This window comes from Teleopsis dalmanni, chromosome 1 (assembly GCF_002237135.1).
Source record: "Teleopsis dalmanni isolate 2A chromosome 1, ASM223713v2, whole genome shotgun sequence".
Lineage (NCBI taxonomy): Eukaryota > Metazoa > Arthropoda > Insecta > Diptera > Diopsidae > Teleopsis > Teleopsis dalmanni.
The window spans coordinates 168,913,975-168,932,588 of NC_051846.1; the positions used below are offsets into that span (position 1 = coordinate 168,913,975).

Consider the following 18,614-nt stretch of genomic DNA (forward strand, 5'->3'; position numbering starts at 1 on the left):
GATTTTGATCATTGCTAAAGATGTAAAATCTATTAAATAATCTAAATTCGATGGAATGGATTTATATCGTAAGATATCTTGCGAGGATTATGTTAGTTAAACGGCAAAAATTCACTAATTATAGTCATCGGAAAGATATCTGCTCTCCTGCCGGTGAAAGCAATCAACCGTATTCTCTATATACTTCTTGCATAAAAGGGAGATAACGCTGAATATAGTATTAATATACTATATGAATATACTATAATCTCTACGCACATCTTTAGCAATGGGACGATATTTATCAGTGTTAATCGCTTAATAGTAATATAGGTATCTTTTCAGCTCTGTATGATATGAAATAACTACATATGCTTGGAATTTGAGCAGATATATGATATAGCAGGACTGCATATATGGGACTAGGACGAGCAGATATATAAGTAAAACTGTGTATATAAGAATATATAAAAATCCGGAGAGTTGTATAATTCTTATAGCTTTTGCTCTTTGTAATTCGCCTCTCCCAGGCCCCTTTGAGGTCATCATTGTAAATAACAGATGTCTCCGAATGTGTCGACAGCTTTATAACCACCTACTGTCTCAACCTAATCAAATCTACTTCTCTTTATAAATATTACACAATGATTTGAAATAATATTTTTATATTCTTGGTAGTTTCTGTTAATTTCAACAATCTGAGTTAACTGTACTAGAAACTTATTTTTAGGAATCTCGAGTAATCTCTCTACATAATTTAAACAACATTTTAATGCGATTATCTGCACTAATTTAAAGCCCAAATGTGTATGAAGTTTAATAAGTAAAAAAAAAAACAGTTTTTCCGAAATTGGTTTATCATCCACTTGAACACTAAATAAAGTACCTACAATGAGGGCTGCCACTGTATAAATATTCAAAATGTAGAACTACCATAGAGTGTTAGTAGTCGTATATGTGCTACTAGAGTAGCTGCTTCAAGGCGTTGCGTAGCGTTACCGAGCATTTCTTAGCAATTCTGCACCCATCAGAATATGTGTCCGTTCGTTCCATCATGAGATCTCAAGTGAAAAATAAACGTAACACAACGTAATTTAGAAATACTTCAAGCAAACCAAATGCAAACACTTCAACAACAAAAATTTCATTAGCAATGGCAGCAAAATAACCACTTCATTCACTCCGCGCCGGCCGGGCGAGTTAAGGGTAAAATTATAACAAAAATTACAATTCTAGAAATGCAGTGGAGTGGGGTGTTAAAATTAGTTAAAAAACTAAATATTCGCTGCTTGCGATTCAATAGAATACGAACATGGCATAGTAATAACAGTAATAATAATAATATCAACAACAACAATAACTACTGACAGCAACTGTGAAAAGCAAAATGGCTGCGGCACTTATGGTGCGACTGAAGTGTGAAATTACGAAATGAGAAAAAAAATTATTGTTGAAAATTTTTTATTTTTCTCTATCATTTTTTTCTCTACTGTCACATCACATACTGCATATGAGTTAATAAATTTTTTTTCCCTTTGATTATGATAATCAAGTCTGCCACCCCTGTGTTCATATTGCACTCAGCACAAATGCCTTCCTTCCTTCCTTCCGTCTGTCCGTCTGTTCATTCATCATTGCTTCATTATTTGCCCGCTTGATGAGTATTTGTGCTTTGTAGAAAATTGCGTCATGTTGCGGAGAAGGAGGTAATATGTTTATGCATTGAAAACATAGCAGACACCCAATTTAGCCAACCAGAAGTGAGAAGTAAATGAATGCGAGCTCAAGTGCGGCGGCTGTAATTGCATGAATGGTTGAACCAAACATAAAAAAAAACATGGAAGTCGAAAAAATTGTCACTTGAATTGAAATTGCAGCCGTTTCCGGTTGCCATTATAATTTCGCCGTTGTTGTTGTTGTATGTTTATCAGTGTGTGCTTTGCTAATAGCTTATTGCATACTATGAGTCGTTTTTTTTGTTTTGTTTTTTTTTATAACTCATTTTGTTTATTTTAATAAGCAAGAGTGGCAAATTTATTTACATTAATAATTAAAATAAAAAAAACAATTATTTTCTTCTTTTGTTATTTCCACCGGCACTGTTAGTATGTCGTCTGCTGTGCAGTTGTTACGGTGCGGGTCGGACCGGGTCGGAAAAAACTGACAATAATTGAATTAATCGCCTCTCGTCCATCGTTGACGTCTCGTGTCAAGCGGCGTCTAATGTTGCAATTCCAGTTGTTTTTCAATGGAAATTCAATTCACCATTGTTATGCAAATTATATTTTATAATTATGCTGTTTTTATTTAAAATTTGTTGGAAAGAAAATATTTTTGTACATAGAATATAGAATACATATTTACATAACAGCACAGGAGGAGGGTGTGTTGTGGAGTTCAGAATTCTTTAGTAATAAATTACCAAAAAAATGTTAATCTTTGTATTACAAAATTATTTGAAAATATCTAATGAGCAGCTAATGAGATATTCTTCTGGATGAAAAAAATTATTTAAATAACAATATCACAATCAAATATATGTTTAAAAAAAATTAGTTTTGAATTTTAAAACAATTTAAATTGAACAATTTAAATCTATGCCGCACTAGAGTAATTTTTAAGGAATAGTTTTGGTGCATTAACTTTTTAAGCCAGCTACACTTGATTAATTCTGTAAATTGAAAATTCGTTTACATGATAGGTATTCATGTTTTAGTTTTTTTGGCATCGAACCTAGAGGAAAAAACTTTTGAAGATACAAATGGCCAGTACCACTTGCATTCATGCACGACTCATTGAGTCATACATGCCTGCGGATTAAAAACATCACATATTCTTAACTCAAAGTCCTAGAGATCTCTACAATACGACCAGTTAAGGTATTAGTGTGTTTTTACTGTGATTACATGCTAAGTATTTCGTTCGCTTTAACAATGTTTAATGTTTTATAAGATGATGTTGAAATAAAATAATTGCGAATGTATTGGTTTCATCAGCGTCTTCAACAGCATCAAAGCATTCAGTCCATTAAAATACAGTAAACTGTCCGAAAATTGCTATAATCATATTAATCCACAATTTCACTCAAGTATAGCATGGAGCATTAGGGGTATAAGTATAAAGGTTTATTATGTACGCGTACCGTCGCAAAGCATCAAAAAATTAAAATTAAGCGATTATAATTCGAAATTTGCTTAGCCAGTAGAGACATTTAAATCCTTTTATATTTTTTTGAGACACACAATATTAATACGATTTCATTAACAGTTTTTATTTTCAAGAAAATTTCTTACTTCTATTAGATTAAGTACATTTATTACATATATAAAAATACAACCTGAAGAAAAAAAAGGAAGTGATTCGCCTATTATTTCTTCAGTAAGTAAGTACTTTTCTAAACGCTCTTCAACGGAACATAGAACGGGACCCCTAGGTATAAGGGGTACCTTATAAGGGGTATAAGGAGGTTTTCATTCCCAACAATGTTCCTGAAACCTATATGAGAGTATATTAGAGTCGCTTTAGTTCGTCAACTGTCTCTGTACATTCTTCATGTAGTACGAATATTCATGCTCCTAACTCGTTGTCTATTTTTAATATGTCTTAGTATGCTTGAACGTTTCTTTTTTTTCATTAATTTCTTGATGGAGTTACAGTCTAAAAAAAATTTTTTAACATATGTCAAATAATCCGATGTCAATTCATAAATAAAGTTTGGAACAGTGACTACAGTCCAGCTATGTTTGATAGTGAAGTACAATTTATAATGAAACCCCATTCATATTACAAAATTGATTTTACTAATCAACTGCAATGCAATTAAAATAAAATAATATTGTAGTTCATCATTTTAATCTTTAGTGACGTTGCGACAGCTTAAAATCCAAATTTCTTGAAATTAAATCAAATTCCATTTACAGGTGGACTTAATGATAAGTCCACCTGTAAACCAGAATTTTTTACGTACTGATTTCCAGAGCGAAAAATATTAATGCGTTCATTGCAAATCGGCTTTGTTAAGCATTAATTCATTTGTATTAGTAAAATATATATGTATATATACATAATATATGTATATCATGATGTATGAAAGTATGAGAGTATATTTTAATCTTTCGGTTGTATGGAATTTTGATGCAATTCTGAGGTGTTAGCAATGGTTTGTCTATAGAACTTTATTTACTGTAAATTAGTCTTAAAATAAAAAATTCATTAAATATTTATTAATCACAGTACAAATTTAATTTAAATTTAATTTCTTTTTGAAGTGGTTTTGTGGACTCCTATTATTATTGTGCATAAGTTCCTCAAAAAATGTATATCTTTGCAATAATAGTTTTATACCCAAATTTTATATACTAATGACCATTGTATATTCTTTTGTTTAAAAAAATTATCCTGTAGAACATGATTTATATAGTTAAAAATCTATTATCTCTATATTTAATATTTTTATGAACTTATAATTGTAAGCCATGATGTGTAGACGTAAGTAGAGGACTTACCTCTACGCTATATATTTTTTATGAACCCCAATTCATCATTTTATGATTATATGTAATTCTAGATTATAATTCTAAATGAATATAATGTGATATAATTTAATTAATGTTATATATGTGTACTTCGCACACACACATCTGAATATATCTTTTCAATTTGAAATGCTCCGCTTATATTAATTGTTAAAGAGAACTTTAATTAGTTGGATTTCTTTTAATTAGATTTAGTCATGACAACAACCAATTCTATCAAAACTACAAAGCAACAAATTAGCAGCAAATTAAACGTGTAGCAGTGCCATCTATGAGCAAACAAATTGCCTTGTGAGTGTTAAAGCCAATTCGAAAGCAATTTTGGGGTAGTTTGGTGAAATGTAGTTTCTTGTATTCGTCTTTTAGAATAGTTCGTAAAAGAATTAAATAATTATTTCCAACTACTTCGCCATACTTATTATTTTAATTATTTGAAACAGTTGAAAATAATTGACTGATGAGTCTTTAATTAAATTTCTCACGTTACATTTCTTTAACATGTTTAATTTTATGGGAAAATCTCCTACACATTTTGAAGATACACCAGTTGTAAAAAATTGGTACTATTTATTATTTGTACCTCGTAGTTTATCGAGCTAACTGATATGTACAGGCTTTAAAATTATAATTGTTGATGACTAAAATATAATAAATTATAGAACATTGTATTTAAAGTATAATAAAATTATATAAGAACTTAATTATATAAAAATTATTATTAATTATTTTGCCGCCATTTAGAAATAGGTTAGTTGAGGTTTTCGTAACTCGTAAAGTAATTACACCAAAACTAATCTTGAATTCTATTATTTTGTAAACGATGTGTGGATATATGGCTTTTTATATACTTTCATTCGTAGGCCGTGTGCGAGTTCGAGTAAATTGATGGTAAATTAAGGGAAACAGTAAATTATGTCGGTATGGCAGCGAATGTTGGTATTTATTAGAACTTCGAGTAGCACAAATTAGATAAAAATTAGGTAAATTAGGTGTTGCCATTGTGAAAATATTATAAGATGATTATTAATTAAATTAATAAATTTAAAAACTTTTAACCAAAATTAGTAAATAAGTGTAATAAATACATAAATAAATATTTACATAAGGGCAGTGCAAAAAATTCCTTGGAAATTTCAATGTATTTTACCTCAATTTACTCGAACTCGCACACGGCCATAATATAAAATGATTTATTTTGAAAGTAGTTGATTCAACTAAGTTAGTTTTTAGTTTTTGGACTGGAGCTGTAAAGTATTTTTTGTGACCAACAGAGTATATAGTTAAAGAGGAAGATGTTGAGCAATTTCAGTTCGTATGCAAAATTTTGTGTGGTGAATACTAGACACTTGGGTTTTAAATAAATTGATATCTGTTTAATACTACTGATAATGTAAATTCTTTACAAATCATAATAACAGTTTTAAAGAAAACTTTGTGAAACTGACATACTACCAACTTTTTTCATTGGTTTAATACAATTTCATATAAAATCCACAACTTTATTAATTAAAATTGGGCAATTATCGTGAGTTAAGCTGTACATTTTATTTTTACTCTCCATAACGGCTAATAGGTACGAATACTTGTGATGATTATCAATTTTACAAAAATATCTTTATAATAGCACAAAACAGCGTAATTATTGTTAAAATAAACTTTTTTTCTATATAGGTATATATAAAAAAAAAGAGTTTAAGATCCTAAACGCGTCTTTTGTTCGCGTATAATTAAGTCGTTTTTTGGCCGTTGTATATTAATTATTTTATTATTATTTTTTATCTGAAGTGGTCATTTCAATTACTTTACAGAAAAAAAAAATATCTTTATCGACTTCATTTAATTATAATTTTTTATCTCTTTATAATTTTTCAAGCACCCAATATAAAAGTAACTGAACTTTTTGGCTTAAATTACAATTAAACTTGTTGTGTTTGACACTTAATTGACATTTTGGCTTTCATAAAAGGTAAAAATTAATAATAATACATTTCTTGAGTAACAAAAATAACTACAAAAACATTATGTACTCCTCATTGGTGTTACGGCTCAACTTCCCAAGTAGCTCTTTCACACATTTTAATAGAGTTTTTATAGTTGTGATTTTGTTGTTGTTATTATTATTATTTTTTATATATTGTGCTTCACAGAAGCACTTGACTTACCAATTTTGTGCATTTTATGGGTCACAACTTTATTATTTTTGATATTTTACTTTAAAATGGAGTTTTAATGGAAAACACTCAAGAGAAAAATAAGTAATAACATTTAATCTATATATAATGCCTGAAGTGTATTTTCTAAATATTTTATAAATAACAGTAATGGCAATAAATTGTAGCTGTTGATTATGGTAATACCGCTTTCGGGTGGCGGTAAAGTATTCGAAAATTATATTTTGAAATACAGATAATTTCCAAGAACATAGGAAATAAGTTGTAGAAATTAGGTTTCTAAGAATAGATAATTCCGAAATTGTGTAGTTTAATTTTTTCATGTAAACTCTTAAATAAAAAGATTGAATTTGGATTTGCATATAATGTCTCCTATAATCTTTATCAATAATATTATGTATTCTTTCTCTCAGTGTACGTTTCTCCGAGAAGTACTTAAAGCTATGAAGATTGTATTTTCTGTTAGGTATTTATCTGCATATATATTATCAAAATAGGTTTGCGTTTGACATTAATTTTTCTATGGTTCTTCCCGCAATCATTGTCAATGCTTCATGTTGGCTCCTCCATAGTTATAGTTTTAAAATGAATTGTCCATGAAAATGTATTGTTAGATACTTATATCTTGCCCCTTCTATAGTTATTAAAGGATTTCATTTACTTCAGCTATATCCACCAAAGACTTTATCTTTCCTTTTATTCCTATAGCAGTCATTGTTTGTCTACTCTGATATGTGGTTCAATTATTTATGAAAAATTCTTCCACTATAACGTCTAAGAGCTGAGTATTCACTAAAGATGTGTAGGGATTTTTCCTTATCTTTTATGCATGGATATATTTGTAGGCCCTTCAACATCTTGCTCTTCATTATTACTCAAATAACTATTCTATTATCCAATATAATTGAAGTATATAATAATATAAGTTTAAAACTTATATATAATACGATACTTATAATAATATAATATTTATATATTATATTAGTAATTATATTAATATTAAACTGGAAGTTAAATATAAATACTTATTTATTTATAAAAAAAATATTTATAATATACCTAATATTATTTGGATTTAATATTCAATTTCATAGATATTATTAAATAAATACTTCATCATTAAAATTTGTATTAATTATCGCAATAGAATTTGTTACTATTGTACTACTCAATCAAAAACGCGCATTACGTTGTTCTGGTGTTAATATTATATAGATTTTAATTTAAATCATTTTTTAACTAACATTTTTTTCTTGTTTAATTCAAAAATAAAATTTCATCAACTATTACCTACTTAACCTATAAGTTTTTTAGTAATGTTATTAAACTTTATAAAAATTAAAAAAAAATGACACAAACGTGATTGTTAGTTAATTTAATTGCATAATTTAATTTGACAATTGTAAATGTATTTCCAAATCAATTATTTAGATATGTTTAGATATTCGTGCCCATAGACTATGTCAATTTATGATACTATAATTTATAATAAAAATATAAATTATATATTATATAAAGAAACCTTTAGATACTCGTGCTGAAGTAAAAAATATATTTTTGTTACCCTCTGACATTAAGTTAATCACATTTATTTTGGAATAGGTGATAAATTGAAATTAAAAGGATTGTCTATTATAGTTTACTTTATATTTCCTTTACGGAACATTTATATAGTTCCATAGATTCTAAATACTGAAGTATTCTTTTTTTAATTTAAAAATAAGTTTTAAATACTTTAATTACTCAAAGGTCTGTAAGGATTAAAGTCAGAAAATTCTGTGTTTCTTTTGACTGAAGACTGTCAGTAGTGAATCTCCTTGATGTAATTATCTCAAGAATAACAAGGGAAATACTTGTCATACTTGTCAATAGAACAATTATAGACGAAGAAGATAGGATAGTAATTGTAGAAAGGTATGTAGTTATGTTTCATACAATTAGAAAGAACTCTTCTTTTGATGATAGAAGCTAATTTTAGAAAATATCCTGTCACCAACATAGAGTTCTCTGTGTAAGTCTATAAATACTTCGTATAGTTCCTAGTTCGATCTTTTTTTTTAGGTATATGAGTAGAGAACTTGTAATCAAGTAGAGAGACAAAAAAGAATGGAAATAAACAGGGACTTGATTGCTATTAAAACGAAGCACTGTAATCTTTTATATAATGAACTGAGCCCATTTAAACATTAGCAACACAGGTATAAGAATATGAGTAGAGAAAAGAAGTCAAGTAGAGAAGAATAGAATAGAAAGAAACAGGATACTGACTACTATCGGGAGGAAGCACTACAAACTTTTCTATTAAGAACTAGTCCCATCTAAATATTAGTAACTAAGCTTTTCGAATAAAGAAAAATATATCAATATATATATATATATTGAAATATTGCCGTCTTAGTAATCCTTGAAATTTATCCTTATGGGTTATTAATAATGACAATGTTGGTACTATGCAGTACATTACGTAGTATTAATAGTTATTATGGGATATATAGTACTAACTGGAAAAAATTAGCAAAAATAAAGTTTTACTTTTCAAGTCATTGTTGTAAATTATTGTGGAGAGTTATTTGCTTATTTAATGTATATAAAATTAAAAGGTTTCAAGGTTTATTTTTGCTCTTAATTTTAGTAAACACCATTTTTAATATTTGTATAAATAATTTTATATACATCATAATTTTTTTTTTTTTAAATATATTTATAATCAATAAAAGAGATTTTTCGAACAGTAGTGAACTACAACAACAAAAATTTTATTTTTTTTATATTATTTTAATTAATTGAATTTTTGGGTGACCATACAGCTGTTTCGAATATTGCCAAACACCCATCATCAGTAGTCTTAGCAATAATTCTTATATTTAATTATTAGTAAATAATTTTTTGAGAATTCAAGTACCAGGAAACGAACTCGTGCCCTGCCAAATTTGTAGCTGAGAGTCAGCGCTCCTTAACCAACTGACCCAAGGCCGTAGTTGACTTTTATGTTCACACATTCTTCTGTAGTCTTGTTAATTTGTTGTGAAAGTTTTAACAGAATTACTTGCTGTGTTTATGTTTTATTAGAACCAAATCATAAACCAGCTGTAGAATAATTGAATTAATTAATTATATTTTTATTTTTAATTATTAAATTTAAATACTATTCTGTTTGTAGAGCAACCAATAATAGTTGCATGAATTATATATTCTTTCTTATGTATAGAATCAATTAATATACTTAATAATAATAATAATAATTAATATAATTTTAATTTAAATTTTCTATTATAAATAAATATGAAAATTGTGCTATTGACAGAGAAATGACCATCTTAATAATTTTTTTCCATTATAAATTTAATAAAGAATTACTATCATATTAAAGCGAATTATTTATCTATTATTACCAAGATATTTTAATAGGTGCTCTTCGATCTTTGACAGATCAGATTACATATTCGCAGAAAGTGCAACATTAAAAACAGAAATTCAATATTTTTTCTTGAATCAATGCAAAATTAAAAAATTATTCCAATAATTTAATTAACAATAAAATAATTGAAATTCCATTTCTTATTATATTTCTTATACATATATTTATATATGCATTGAACTACAATGAGTTTACCTAGCGAAGACTATGAAAAGAAACCAGAAGCATGAAATTATGATTCATGGCAAAGGCATTTCTCATATATGTGTCAATGGATGGATCCCTTAAAATATTTCTTCAAGCAAAAACTATTAAAAAACTTCAAACATTAATTGTTTGCAAAAAAAGTGAGGTTTCTACGAAAGAATCGAGAAAAATATCAGATTTCATTGAAGTCTGAAGTGCGTGCATAGCGAATCCTTCAAATGTTGACGGGTTTCCTTGACGCAGTTGAGATTTTTGGATTTTTAAGCGCTACCAGAAAATTTCTTTGAAAACGTCAGACTGCGTGGATTTGTGGATTCTCTAATCTTATTTGAAATATTTTAGGTTATTGTTTAGTTGTTTTTTTATTTGACATTTTAATTGTTTAATTGAATGTTAAATCAAATTGTTTGTTTTGTAATTTCTGTGTTGTTCTTGTTGTTGTAACTTTGAAGCAACACAACAATTTTTTGATAATTGTTTCGTTGATGAACATTTTTTTAATTGCTGAAGTTAATGCATTTTGACAAGTTCACACTGTTTTATTGTTGTTATTGTTTTAACATTTCTATAAAATTTTTATCCATTATTATTTCTAATAGATTTTGTACTTCAATTAATAAACATTGACAGCTCATTGGCATGGTGTTGCATTGCTCAAGCAATTTCATTAATAATTGTCAGTCTAATCGATGTTTCATAATACTCTGGAAGTTGAGTATTATTTATTAAAAACTTAAGCAAAAGTTATTGATTTAATACAGTATCTTTATTACCTTTTCATCTCAAGATATGAGTTATTTACAATACAGTTCACAAAGGTTAGGTTAGCTATGAGCGCAAAGATAGGAAAAAGTTCTTTGGCCTCTCAACCTCAATACTTTGTGAAAGAAACTAACTAAAATAAGCAAAATTTTTCTTACAACTAAAGTGAAAAGGCCTCAAGGTACTAATCCGGATGACGATGGTACACAAGACTGGTGGACAACACATAGCCATGGTCGACATTATTACAGATTCGATATGCCAATGTTATCTTTAGAATGTGGACACTTGGAATATTTTCTCCGTTAATGTCCAGCATTTGCACGAACGAGACTAAGATTGTTGGGCTATGATGTGCTGAGTATAAACAATGTTCTCCTTCTGACGGATATTTTAGTCTTCATATATCCGGCTTGAACATAAGGGTCTGTCGATTAAATGGTGTGATCTTGACCAAAAGAATTTTTTAATGATATTTTGAGAAGATAAAAATCAATAAAATTTTAAAAATTAATAAAATAAAAATTATTAAATTAAATTAAAAATTAAATTTCATAAATTATCTGAAAGTCAACCCGAACTGAATTCAATAGATTTAATGTAAATCATAAATCATGGACATAATAGTTTAAAAACTAAGTATACTGGTTTCTTCCTAACTTCCAAAGAAAAATTTTTTTTTATTATTACGATGAAAATTATGTTTTCAATTCCAGACTCTGTCTAAGAACCCATCTGCTCCCGTAATCCAACAGATGTAATGTACACCATTACGTGTACATCTAGGCTTTTGATTTTCGCTTATGAAATCATTCGTCTGCTTTGATTTTGACTTGTACTCTAAGAAAAAATATTTTAGTTATAAGGGAAATTATATTTCAAATCACAAAAATTATCTAAAAACCCTAATCGATGTAATTTTTTAGCAACGCGTTTATTTACAAACCGTTTCCGAAGTAAATTTCTACCTATAAGCCTATTTAGATGACCCAAGAAATTCCATATAAACCATTACGTGCCTATCTAGTCTTTCTATTTCCGGTTTTGGACAATATAGTCGGTGCTCAAACCCCACAACCAAAGTAAATTCCTAGCAAGTTAGCAATTTTTTTCTATCTCCAGCTATGGACACAATGGTTCAATGGTTTGTCAACTTAATGCCTTAATCTCGAACTGTTCTTTATAACAGTTTATAATAAAAATTATATTTAAAATTTCGAAATTATCTGAAAGTTTCCACTGAGTTGAATTTCTGCCTACGAGACTGATTAGATAACCCGACAAATTTCTTGTAACATAAACCATTGCGTTTTCTTAGAGCTCTTGTTATGAGATTCTATCTTTTAATAATTTAATATTCTATATAATATAGATTGTTATGAAATCTGCATTCTGCAGTCAAAAGTAGCAGGTATATCCAATCATTTAAACTAATTTGTTTTCTACAACAGCCCAACTCTTTACTCTACTTAGTGCTTTATAAATCCTAATTACTTTTCCTGACATGGACAGCATTAACAGTAGGTGGAAGCATACTAAGCAACTTGAACCCACTAAAATACCTCTTAGGAATGAATGAAGAAGATGTCCACAGCATTGTGAAAACTTCATTTCAGTAATCAAGGGAGAGAATATTGTTATTTGAATATTGTTATCATTGAAAACTTAAACTATAAACTATATGTACGCTCAATAAAATAATTTGATTGATTTAACCATATTTTAACTAAATTTCAGGTTAATATATTCTAACGTGACGTATCATGTTGGTTTAACCATATCGTGTGTTAGTTTTCATATCTTCTTTACCACATAAGCCAAAATTTCTCTAACAAAATAAAAAGATGAATTTAACTAATATGTGGTTAGAGTATACTTTAAAGTTTTTTTGTGGAATATTAGGAACATTATATATTTATATTAAGATGAAATTTTATTTCATCATCAATATATTTTTAATTTTATAAACATATTCTATATTTCGACCATCTCTAATGGTCATCTTCAGGAACCTATATACTATACAGTTGCCATTCAGTATCGCACATACCATTAATTTTTTATTATTTTGATATGAATTTATTAACATATGAAAAACTATTTTCAAAAATTCTTACTCTCTTCCTTTTATCCTTAAAGCCGTCGTGCTACGCAAAAAAAAAATTATTTAAATTAAAATAAAATAACAATAAAAGCTTTTAACGTAACGTCATCTGCTGTTGTTCTACAAATGTCAACTACTTCCCCTCCCATTTCCCTCTTACAAAATATGCTTGCCATATTACATACACATGCTAATTTACAAATTTAAATACGAAGTTCTGCTACTATTTTTAATTAGACTCATTTTAACTGGAGTATGAAAACAAAAAAAGCTAAAAGCAAAAACAACAACAACAATAACAAAAACAAGCAATTCAAAATAAGTAGATTAAAAGCAAAATAAAGAAGCAAATAAAATATTGAGCGTAGTTGAAAGATTTTTAATTGTGTATAAACAACAAAAACAATGGCAAAAAAAACACAATAAGAACTTTTGCTAATAGACAAATTACAGCAACAACAAACGATAACTGTAAAGTTACTACAGCAGACAAACAGACGATAGTGCTTTTGCTTTTGACAAAATCAAAAAAAAAGAAGAAAAAAACAAAAATATAAAATCACTAACAACAACAACAACAGCAGCAACAGCAAGAACAAGTTAACTGAGTTCATATAAATTGCCGTCCTCCATTGAACAAAATTTAGTTAAGGCACAGCATGAAGAAGCAAAGAAAAAGCAACAAAAATCATACTAACACTAAGAATATTTAGTTTCAATGTATTGAGTAGTGTTACAACTACTATTACAAAATGTGCACTTACACAATCCTACATACAATGCCTTACTGGAATTATTCTAGTTGGAGTAAAATTTACTGGAATATGCTTTAGCGCAATAAGTTAGAAGAGTTGAGCTATAGTACACTATATTTCACACAAACATGTTTGACTGTTTTTACTCTCAGTAAATGAGCATGCGCCATATTTGCTATAAGGGGAAATTTACACGTTATTTAAATTAGACTGAGTGTTTGGTTTGTAAGAAGGGCGCAACTAGTTTAAACTTTAAATAATACCAGGTGGCTAGATGGGTTAGGTTAACGCCCATGCTTTACTTAATTTTTACCGTTGGCAAGTATTAGCACTAGCAGAGGAGCATCATTTAAGGTATGAGAATTATATTTTTTCAATATTGAAATTTTTGTTTTCCTCTTTTGATTTTGATTTCGATTCTGTGTGCTGTTATATTTTTGCGCAAATCTCGTAAGGCTTAAAAAATGCATAAACATGCAATGAGCTGCGGGTTGACTTTTCGAACGAACTGGTGGCGACAATAGCGGCGACGTCGACGACGGCACAAAACTCTTGGTAAACGTTAAATCAGGCAACAGTTTAACGTGGAAATTATTGCGAATTTGTTGTGCGAAAAATTCTAAAAGCGGTAAAAAATTTTATGTAAAATCCAAACTTATTTTAAACTCGTTTTTCGTATGCAAAAATCTTACGGTGTGCTTTGTGTAATGTAATATGCACAAATATTGAGTTTAATAAATATTTTAAAACAATATTTTAACAAGAAAACAAATATTAATAAAATTAAATATAATAATTAAATTTATGTTAAATTTAATTAATATAAAAAATCGTGCAAAATGCTAATTTTTCATGACTTTTTAACATTTGTCTACGTTTGTTTACATTTTTATGTGCCCCAACAACAAATCAAAGAGTTTAATTTAAAAAAAATATTTATTTTTCCTTTTTATTGTTGTTATTATTTTTAACTGAGTGCAAATAAAACGCGTGCTCTTCTTACACAGTTTTGCTGCTAATGTATTTGGTGTTTTGCTTTTAGTTGGCTTATTTTATTTCAACGTAGGCGCTTTTCTCTCCACTGTGTTGTTTGTGTGTTGGCCATACTGTTACTCCCGCAGCAGACAGATTAGCTTGGATGTATGTTGCGTGCTTTAATTTGTCATTATGTGTTGCTTGCATGTATTCGGAAAGTACGGTTAACGTATGTGCGTGTGTGTTAGTGTGTGCGTTGGATGTGGCTTAGTCGTTAAGCTCATTAATACGCTTTGCGGTTGCTTACTCGATTGGGTGCCCACTTGTTTTTTTTTCTCTTTACTCTTTGACAAATTTCCATCGGGAAGAAGTTTTCTTGATGCAAATTTACTGCGCCTTTGGTTAGTTTTTAGTTTGTTTGAGTAAAGCGGATGGATTTTTTCTTCGGTTATTAGAAGGAGGCAAAGCGGAAGAAATATATGAATGAATATGAACAGAAATGCTTTATAATTAAATTAAAACTGTGGTTATCGAGTAGAGAATGTTTTTTAAAATTTTAAATTTATGCAAATAAATTTTTTTGAATACAAAATTTTAAAAATTATTTTCGATTAGAATTTAATATGGATTATAAATGGTCTGAAATAAAACTCCCTCAATTTTTAGTATCAGGTTTTAAATTATAACCCGCACACGTATTACTTAATACGTAAAATTAGCAATAGTAATAAATTAATAAACAGTAAAATTGTACTACTCAATATCCAATAAATGATGTTTAAAAAAGAGAAGAAGGATTTTAAACGGTACTCATATATTTGGATAACCAATATTTTAGGCCCGTGCATAGTTCTTTGATTTATAGTAAACACTTTGAATAGATCTACTCCGAGAAATTGAAATTGATTTATTTATTCTATTTAAATTTCACAATTAAATAAATACTTTTTACCAGTATTTACAGTATTTCCTAAAAATTTAAAATTCAGCTATTTAATAAATAATTTTTTAATATTTAAATAAATTGTTTAATTATTTTAAAATATACTACGGATCGATGTCAATCTAAATTTCATATCCCTATTTAGTTATTATAATAAATAAATCAGGTTATCAAATAATTTTATTTTAAGATAATATTTATATATAAATATAATTGGTTTTAAAAAGAAAATTTAAAAATCTTTTTCAAAAACTTTTAAAGAGTTCTTGAGTTTTCGAAAACAAATTATTAAAAATTTATTAAAGAAAATATTAAAAAAATTTAAAAATAAATAATTAATAACATTTAATTTTATTATTAGTACATATTATTTTAGGACTATGCAATTAAATTTTTTTTATTAATACTTATTTGTTTTATAGTAAAAAATTCTTTATTTATTTAGGAAAAATTATTTTAATTACTTTTAATAAGTAATATATTATTATAATATTCAAGTAAAAAAGTATTTAAATATGAGTGGAAGACAAAACATATATCAAATCCCAGTTTTATAAATAATATTTTCATCATTTTAATATTAATTGAAATTTAGTAGCTTAAAAAATGGGTTCAAAAAATTTATTTGAGAATTTTAAAAACATAAATTATTTAATAATATTTTAAATAAATCATTTAATTATAATATTTCAAAATACTAATGCTGCTTTATTGAATATTGAGTTATTTAATGTTGAGAATATAGTTGATATATTTGGAGAAAGACAATATATTTTATATAATTACTGGAATATAACTTTTGATTGATTAGGTTAGGCTTATCTGGTTAGATGTAAGTCACATAGTCAAAGTATTCTGCCGATACTTTGTTTAGATCTCATAGTAGACAGTTTCGCTAATTTAAGGAATACGTTGAATTCTATTTTTAAGACAAAGGCACAAATTATATTTTAAAGATTTATTAAAATATATTTTTAGTCTAGGCGTTTCTGTAATTCTTATTGAAACGCATCGTACTAACAGCTTTTGAACTTTTGATAGATTTTATAATAATTAGATAAGCCACCGTAGTTTCTTATATATTTAAATTATTTAATAATATTACATAATCAACTCTAAATTAATATTGGACTAATTACGAAAGTTACTTTTTTAATGTATTTTCAGTTCATTAGCCTGTTTCTTATAATTAATACAATCATTTTTTTAAATGTTAACTTATTATGAGTTTATGTTCTTCATCATACCCAATAAGTAGGTTTTTACATTCATTTAAAATTATAGTTTATTAATTTAAATATAATTTATTGAATAAAATATTTAAAATTAAAACATAAGGTTATAATATTTAGTATTTTTTATTTAGTGTTACTTATTAAATATTATAACTTTATGTTTTGATTTTAATTATTTTTGCCAGTAAAGTCTGTTTAAGTTCATTAATATAACAAAACTTTCAAACTTAAATAACATCTAAAAATAACATAATTTTGTCTTCGGAATTTCACCGTTTCATCCTATAGAGCTACAGCTAGTGGATTTATCTGGTAACTTAACCTTTCAAGATATTTCAAACTTCGTTTAACAACCATATATTTTATATAAGCAATATCTTGATCGTTATTAATATATTTCTTTGAATAAAACTGGAGGCTCTGCTTAATTAATCTTTCGGGATTAAAATCGTTTAAAATTTTTACATTAAAGTTACTAGCTATTTTTGTTATATATATAATACATAAATAATACATATATATATGTCAATGTTACTCTTACTATATGTGAATCCTCGAATTTTTACCATCTTAAACATTTGAAGTCTAGTCTAAAAGTTCATTTTCTAAATAAGGCTTGGAAATCAAAGGTCATGGAAAGTTCCTAAATTCTTTAATATTAAAACTTTATTTTTTTTATTGTTATCAAATAAATATAAAAAAGGAGAGGTATGAATATGTCAAACAGTATTTATCATTTACAGATAGTTTAAATAGTCCATAGTTAAAATCTTTTAATCACATCTAAGTCGTAGAAATCGAAATAATTACCTTCTCTATTGATATTGAAAGTATTTAAACTATTGCTTAGTTACAATAATTGTGTTTATTTTTAATTAAACTCTTCCTTACAAATAATTTGAATTTTGCAAATAATTAATACTTAATGATAATAAAAAATAGAAGAAGTTAAATCTGACAATAACAATGGATGTCACATTATCTCATAATGGTTATCAGACAATTTTACAACAGTGATTTTTTCTGTTAATTTCTGCAACTAAGAACTTTGGGTTATAATTTTCTATTATGACTCTCCTCCTTCTAAGGCAAAAGCTTTTTGAAGCGCGTTGTTTAATAGAGTCCACTTACTGTCTTCTTATTTCCATACTATTATAGTGTATTCGTATATATTCTTATATCATAGACATAGAACCTATTTTGCATATTGCTGAATATTTATGTATTATATATGAGTACGTCATATGTATATATGAATACGGCACTAAAACTATTATTTCTATAACACCAAATAATAAAAGGTTATAATAATAAGAAATTTCTCAAATAACCTTTTGCGATAATCTTATTATCACTAAATTATAGAATGTACCAAACTTGTGCGGAGATATTACCTAGTTTTATGGGTCTGATGGGTCAGAATCTTTGATGCTTTTGTGCCCAAAACAAAACTCGGTAAATAACTTAGTATACAACTATAAATAATTATAACTGATATTATTGTTGTTGTAATATTTTCCGATTAAAATA

At 27.2% G+C, this 18,614-nt stretch overlaps 1 protein-coding gene across 1 annotated transcript in view; it reads right to left on the bottom strand.

Annotated features, from left to right (window-relative positions):
• The window catches only part of LOC119666687 (type-2 histone deacetylase 1-like), a 23,317-nt gene extending 15,917 nt beyond the window's left edge, over window positions 1-7,400 (bottom strand). Inside the window, exon 1 of the mRNA XM_038075969.1 lies at window positions 7,347-7,400. Coding sequence (XP_037931897.1) covers window positions 7,347-7,400 — 54 coding nt within the window. The remainder of the gene's footprint in view (window positions 1-7,346) is intronic.
• Between the last annotated feature and the right edge of the window lie 11,214 nt (window positions 7,401-18,614).